Source organism: Pygoscelis adeliae, unplaced genomic scaffold (assembly GCF_000699105.1).
Source record: "Pygoscelis adeliae isolate BGI_AS28 unplaced genomic scaffold, ASM69910v1 Scaffold302, whole genome shotgun sequence".
Lineage (NCBI taxonomy): Eukaryota > Metazoa > Chordata > Aves > Sphenisciformes > Spheniscidae > Pygoscelis > Pygoscelis adeliae.
The window spans coordinates 1380227-1387724 of NW_008824372.1; the positions used below are offsets into that span (position 1 = coordinate 1380227).

General features: G+C 42.1%; 2 protein-coding genes across 2 annotated transcripts in view; both read left to right on the forward strand.

The window, feature by feature from the left end:
- Positions 1 to 4: 4 nt before the first annotated feature.
- Positions 5 to 5935, forward strand: THUMPD3 (THUMP domain containing 3). Its single transcript, XM_009320110.1, has 9 exons — positions 5 to 163; positions 345 to 422; positions 940 to 1476; positions 2618 to 2748; positions 3219 to 3288; positions 3675 to 3790; positions 3977 to 4087; positions 4337 to 4460; positions 4723 to 5935. The coding sequence occupies exons 1-9, from the start codon at positions 5 to 7 to the stop codon at positions 4852 to 4854; spliced, it is 1458 nt and encodes a 485-aa protein (XP_009318385.1). The 3' UTR covers positions 4855 to 5935.
- An 858-nt stretch (positions 5936 to 6793) lies between these two features.
- VHL (von Hippel-Lindau tumor suppressor, E3 ubiquitin protein ligase) overlaps positions 6794 to 7498 on the forward strand; it is a 4357-nt gene continuing 3652 nt past the window's right edge. Inside the window, exon 1 of the mRNA XM_009320112.1 lies at positions 6794 to 6821. Within this exon, the coding sequence (XP_009318387.1) occupies positions 6794 to 6821 (28 nt within the window). The remainder of the gene's footprint in view (positions 6822 to 7498) is intronic.

Sequence of the window (7498 nt, forward strand, 5' to 3'; positions counted from 1 at the left end):
CTGGATGCCGGCCCGTCACGAGCGAAACGCCTGGGGGTTAGAGGTGCTCGTGAGGAAAAGCACCCCGAAGCTCTGCTTTGGCCCTCTCGGGGTCAAGAGCTACGTCCAGATCCGTTTTGGTTTTGCAAGGGTAGATGAAGCCAAGGACGGGGAGCTTGAATCGGTGCAAAGAGGCCTTCCCTCTGGCTTTGCACCTAAATTGATAACCCCCGCGTAAACAAAAGCGGAAAAACGCGGTCTCTTAAATCCAGCTGCGAGGCGGCAAAATTCTAATGACGATAAACACCGTCCCCTAGACGTACGCGGTCAGTAATCTGCCACCGCGGTTTCTCCTTTTCCCCTAGGTCCATCGTCTGAGGTCAGTGGATAATTTATTTGTTGTCGTTCAGGAGTTCAAAGACTATCAATTTAAAGAAAACAAGGTGAGTTGCTCCTCAGTTTCCAGCCAGTTCTGTGTCTTGGAGAGGTTTTTTTAATTTAAGACTAGTTTCAGAAAGTACTCGGTTTATTGAACAAGGTTTTTTATTTTATTTTATTTGTGATATTATCCCAGTTCCTCTTTGCTGGCTTGTAAAACGGCAGCGCGGTCGTGTTGTCGAACATCGTTTCTTCAGTTAAATACGTCGCATGGGCAAAACCGAGGATGAGAGCCGATACCATGCTTGTAGGTCACGCTTAGACACGGGACAGTAACGTATCGCTCCGTCACTTAACTTCGTGTTAGCTGTTTGACAAGACAAATGATGAAATACTATGGGTCCTGTGACTGTAAGTGCAGTTCAGTTTAGTTATGGCAAAAATTGCACAAAAAGCTGTAAGCTTTACTTAAATATATAGTGGGTTACATGTTTAGGAAACTAATTTGAGAGACTTTAAAAAAGGAAAGCTTTTAAAGGGATGGAATGACTTCAAAGCACAACTGTTTTTTGTCTTTTAAAGGAAGATGCTCTAAAGGATTTGGAAGATTTGGTTAAAAAACTGCCTTGGACCAATCCGTTGAAAGTTTGGGAGCTGAACAACAGCTTAAAAAAGAAAAAGACAAAACGCAAAAAGCATAATCTGCAGAGCACTGCAAGCAAAGAGAAGTTGAATGACGATGGAGAAGAGGAAGGAAGAGATCAAAAAGACGCTAGTAAACAGGAGGACTGTGCCCAAAACGCTGCAGGTGTAGAACCCGTTAGCGGCCAGGATACAGAAAAGACACAAGGAGCGGCGTCCCGAAACGGGGGGGAGGAGGAGGAGGATAATGAACAGTCAGATGCTAAAGATGAATTGCAGGCGGGTTCTGGGAGCGAGACCAAGGCTGGTGACGGTAAGACAAGCGAAGGAGAGGCGAAGGTGTTGAAGTTCCGTGTGACGTGCAACAGGGCAGGAGACAAGCACAGTTTCACCTCAAACGAGGCTGCAAGAGACTTCGGTGGAGCTGTGCAGGAGCACTTCCAGTGGAAGGCTGACATGACTAACTTTGATGTAGAGGTATAGTGTTGTGCCTTGGAAATACCTACGTTTCTGTTGTAAAAATTCTTAGTTCTTAATTCTGATGCTTAGAGCTCTCCAAAGTGCCTTCAAAAGATGACCCTGGAACTAAAGACTGGTAATGCTGAAATCGCATCCTCCTCAGAAGCGTTCACTTCATGGGCACGTTATGTGCGTCCTCAGATCACACCACTTGCTCGTGCTTTGGCTATCCGTAATAATAATCCCTCCTGTGGCCCGGCATGGGTACCTCTCCTCTTCCTCGCGTCCCTCTTTTGCTCTGCAAACGCTGTTGTCTTCTCCTCAGGGTAACTGATAAACATCACTACACCCAGTGAAGCCGAGCTGGTGCCCAAAAGCTTTCCGCTCTCCCTCAACCGCAGCGAAAGCTCTGGTACCAAGCAGTCCCTCCTCCTGTAGTGTTTGGTCTCGTTCGTATTTAAATATAATGTAGGCGCCTTCTGCTGTACTTCTACCCTCGTTAAATCTTTCCTTAATCCATTGTTTTATATCGGTGTAAGTTAACAGAAGATATTCCACCTAGAAGCTGTAGTTTTATGGGTGAAGGGGACAAAAAGGGTTAACGTTAACTGTCCAGTGTACATTTCTTACCATGGGGAAAGCAGAGATTTGGAAAGGGCGACCAGCAGACGTGATCCATCAGTGGTGAGGGACCACCATTTTTGAGGGGCAGAAAAACTAAGTTTTTCTTGCACGTCTGTTAAGGGCTGGCCCACTGTTCTGTAACAATATTTTCACCTTCCAAATTAACATGGTGGAGGGGACCAGGAATATGATTTTTATTGCTGCTTTGCAGATGCTTCCCTGTGACTTGCAGGGCTGACCTGACTTCTCCCCCATACTTAGAAAACAAAGCTTTTTAAAAGTCGGCATAATGGCGACAGCACTTTTTGAAGTCTTGTGTAAAAGATTCTGTGTGAATGAGAAAAATGTGTGAACGCTCTCCTGAATTTTGTCCGTTGTTGCCATTAAAATGGTGCGTTGCTTTTCTTCCAAGAACGCTCTTTTATACGTAGTTCCTGGTTTTTAAGTTACCATCTAAGATTCTCATAAATACTTACCAGGCATACTATGGAAAACTTCTGTTACTCCTGAAATTTAGTTCACGTTTTTTCTTTAGGTTCTTCTGAATATTCACAATAATGAAGTAGTTGTGGGTATTGCATTAACTGAAGAGAGCCTTCACAGAAGGAACATTACACATTTTGGACCCACGACTCTCCGTTCAACTCTCGCTTATGGCATGCTTAGGTCAGTGCAATTGCATAGCATTATATTATTCTCAGTTAACAAGTCATTTTGTTTCAGAAATTAGATCCTTTATCCCCCCCCCCCCCCTTTCCCCAAAAGTTTTTCCTGTTATTTTTTAAAAAAAAAAAAAAAAAAAAAACCACTGTTAATTTTTTAAAAAAGAAAAAGAAAAAAAAAAGCATAGTTGCTGAAACAGTGTGCTTTGTAATTAGCAGTGAATGTTTTCCAGCTAAGTAAAGTAAACGTTTGCTGTGTTAGCCAATTTTCAAAATACTGTACCACATTCTTGAAAGTATTTCACTGTATTGCCGCTTATAAAATGCTAATTAACGGATGGAAAAAATAATCACATAGAAGTTTTTCTGTTAGAAGGGTAGAATCAGAGTGATTAAAATGGTTCAGTTTTGCTTCCCTACAGAAATTCACATTTTTAAGACTTTTCTCCCTACATCTCTTTTTCTGTTCCTCAGACTCTGTGATCCACAGCCAACGGATATCATAGTTGATCCCATGTGTGGTACAGGTGCAATACCAATAGAGGTGATTCTTCCTTTATTTTTTAACTTACTAAAACTTGACAGTATCTGCAACTGAATAATACGCGTAAGTTTTCTTGGTAATAACTGAATAGCAAACTCCAAAAGTATCTCCCCAGCTTTTACACAGATACAAATACACTTTTTGTAAATGACCTCATTTTCCTTCCCAAAGCTGTAGCAGGAAGAAACTAAACCCAAAAGTATTTCGAGCTTTTTAAGGCGCATAGTACCTATAACAGATACCTGTTACAGAACTTTAAAATCATTGGCATCCACTTCCAGTTGTTTTGTTGTATTCTGTCATATTTGAGTAATTCTTCTGTTTGTTTTGCTTTAAATTAGGTAATGTTGATGCTAATGTTGCTTATTATCAATATTTCCCCCCAGGGAGCTACAGAATGGCCTAGCTGCTACCATATTGCTGGTGATAACAACCCACAAGCTGTAAAGAGAGCAGCGAACAACATCTGTTCTTTACTAAAGAAAAATGAGAATAAGGAAAGGTAAGAAGAGTACGAGTGGTTTTCTTTTCCTGTAGTATTGTATGTAAAGAAATCCGTTTTGCCTTGATGCATTTGACTCTCTTGTTCGTATTCTCCTGTTTATTCTTTTGCTAACATTATGGGCCTCCTCAATTTAAAAATATTCTCCGTAAACCGTGTCTGAGATAAACATCTTTGCACTTGCAGCAGTACTTCCCTGGGCATACCCTTAGACATCGTTCAGTGGGATATTTGCAATCTCCCTTTGCGGACTGGTTCTGTGGACATCATTGTGTCAGACATGCCTTTTGGAAAGAGGTGAGGTATCACTGGTAAAGTTACTGCGCTTAACTGCCGCGACTGCATGTGCTTGCCTGCCCAGGGCCAGGGTTCTCTCTAGTTACTTACTTAACTGGGCCTAATGAAGAAGTATTGATGTACTCTATATTAAAAATGCAGGTTGAAATTAATAGTACATGTCCTGAATGAGCTAATCCACGTCTGAAAGACCAACAGCAGTTAACTATTTTTCAGTTATCACAAAGGGGATCTTAATTTATTTTGCAGGATAGGGTCAAAGAAGAAGAACTGGGATCTCTATCCAGCCTGCCTTATGGAGATGGGCCGGATCTGCACACCGGGGACAGGCAGGGCTGTGCTGCTTACGCAGGACAAGAAATGCTTTGCCAAGGTATGTTCTGCGAGAGAAAGTCAAACCTATTTACACTTGAAAATATATTGAGGAAAAAATGGTAATCTGGCTTCACTACAGAAGATGATCTATTTTTAGAGCAGTAATTAGTAACATTTAAACGCGGTGTTGGACCTGAAGAGTCATTTGATGTTGCCATCAGATGTGATTTAGAATAATCAAAAATAATTTCTAAAGGAAATTTACCCTTACTGTCTCACCTTGAAGCTGCCACCACTCTGTCTGGTTTCTTGCGTTGTAGGCCTTGTCACGAATGGGACACATCTGGCGCAAAGGTCAGACTGTGTGGGTGAACGTAGGGGGACTTCATGCTGCCGTGTATCTTCTGAAACGCACCTGGGAAAGAGCAGAAGAAAAAAGATCATTCTGGTAACCTGCGTGGAAGAAGACAAGAGGCACCTCCAGAATTTGATGGATAGCAGTCTGGTCAAGCGGACACCTGAGAGCATAGGTCTGTCAATTCCTAAGAAAAAAACCCAAACGACCTATGTAGAAATTGTGCAACACGAATATCCAACCAGGGATCAACCTGAGAGCTACCAGTTGTGCTACGTGTTCTGAAACCTTGTTATTTAACACCTCCTTCCTCCCTGCCACCCAAACTGAAATGCAGTAGCGCAATTAGTAATGCTTTCCTTCGGCTGAGTCTTCTCTACCACGTCCATCGTATTTTTCAGTTAAATGTTTATTTCCTCTGCTTATAGTAGAAAACATGTTGAGGCAGCCTTGGAGGCAACAGTTAGTTTATTTCCTGAGCTGTAGAAATCATACATGTGTCTTAAAATGACTAACATGACTACTAAGACTATCATCTTGAAGGGTTTAGAGGTAGTATCTCTTTAATGTAGGACTTTTCCAAATTGAAGTTTTCTAATTTATGCCATTGCCCAAATGTAAACTAAGACAATAAACCAGTATCTGTTTTTTATGGTCTGATAAGCAAATGCCAATTAGTAAACAGTATGCTGATGCTACTGTTCTTCTTACCTGTTACCTCAACTTAGTGCTAGTTATTAGTAAACATCTAATCCATATTTTAACGTACCACTGCCGTGAGTGAGGGAGGTAACACACACAGCCTTAGCAAACTGTCCGTAGTTACTGTTTGAGAACAGAGATACATTTAGCAATTATATTAAAAAGTTCATGTTTTCAGTGTCTACTGTAGACACATCAAGGTGGCAATGTGTTTAAATTTATTAGGTGATATGACTGCTGTAGTTATGCCACAATATTTACAAAAATATATTACCTGTAGAATAACTTGAAGTTGCAAATATTTTTTCTTCTGTAAATGTACTGTGATTTCTCAAGCCTCTTACTCTTTGCTCATCAGAGGCTGCGAACACTAGTTACCAGTTTGCCATTTTCATTAAAGTGTATTCGTGCTAAGTATGTGTAAGTGTTTAGAGGTGAATTAACAAGTATTAAAGTTTCAGAAGTTTTGCATAGGAGGTAACTCTTAATTGTATTCTTTTTCTGGTCCGTGTGCAGTAAAGGATAATGCAGCCCTTTATTTACTACACGGTTGTCTCTCTGGATAAAACAGTGCCAACAGCTTCCATTTCATTCTTTCCCACGCTGCATGGTTTATATGGCAGCGTCAAGGTGATGCACGCAGTTGTTGCACGAGGTGGCTATCGAAGTACCCCTGCTCTAGTGACCTCTACAACTTAACCTGGATGTGTTGCACTCTTAAAATGCATTAACACCTTAGTGGTTTGTTACTGTTGATTTATTATTTTTTAAGGAAAGCTAAGCACAGTAACATTTTAAGACCTCACAGTGTATATTTTGAAGTTGTTTTTTTTTTTCCTTGAGTTAAAGATCAGAATGAGATTAGTAAAATGCCAGTCATCCCTTTTGGCCTGAAAGGTGATAGGGTCATGTTTTGTTTTTTAAACCACAACTAACATTAAACAGATTAAAATCAGGTTGACGTGACTTAGCAAACGAGGCTTTAACTAACATCAGGAGATGGGAACCAAGATTATTGACCGCTAAAGAGAATTTGTATTTGATCTTCAATACTCGTCACACTAAAATGTGTGTAGTTTTGTTGTATTTCATACGAAACCGTAAGTCTGAAATCACTAAAGAATGCAGGAACAGGAAGATGTACAGTGATACCTGTACACCTCTGCTTTCTTACAGATGTAAATCTGTGCTCAGAGTTGTACAATTTAAAGCAGTTTCTCTTAAAGATTGCGCTTCTCTTTCTATGGAAGATTGGTACCAGACACTGAGGAATAACAGCTTTTTTCGGTTAACACAATTGGCCTCATTGTTTATATATGCTGTGTAATCCCACAATGCTGCACACAGTTTCTTACAGTACCGGTAAGTATCTGAAATACGTGCTCCTTCCATGATGTGAATTTACTGTTTCCCCCCTCGTAGGAGGGAAGCGGGGGAAGTGACTTCTTTTGAACGAGAAGGGGCAGCAAGCAAGGCTCCCCGACAGTTCTTGCACGTCCAGCTGTACTGGAAAAAAAGCAGCTGGACGGATGATGGCTTCTCTTGTGTCATTCTGTACCAATTTACATACTTCCCCCTCGCAGAGGGAGGCTAGAGGGACGGTACAGAAATTGTGAAAGGCCCCCTCATCCAAGTCTTGTTGCAGAACGTTAAGGATTCTAAAAGAGGAGGCTGAAGAGAGGTGTTGGGACACAGAAGGAAAAGGCGCTGTAACCTGCGATGGTGGTGGGGAAAAGCACCCTGAACCGCCTTCACCCGTCAAGTGCTGCGTTTTGAGGGGCACCTCTCGTCACGCGCTCGCCGAAGCCGGACACCATCCGAGGAAGCTCACCGGCCTTCCCGGAAAGGCTGAAGGCCTTTGCGTGTAGAGGAGACTTTAAACCGTCAGTGCTTCAGGCCCGGTGTTTGTCAGAAGCCTTTTCCCCAAAAAGCCTGCCGGAGCAGCTCCAGCCCCGGCCTTCCCCGCAGGGTGGCCGGGCTCGCTGGCGAGGAACGGCCCCGTGACAGCAAGATCGGACCTCCTAAGAATCTTCTGGCTG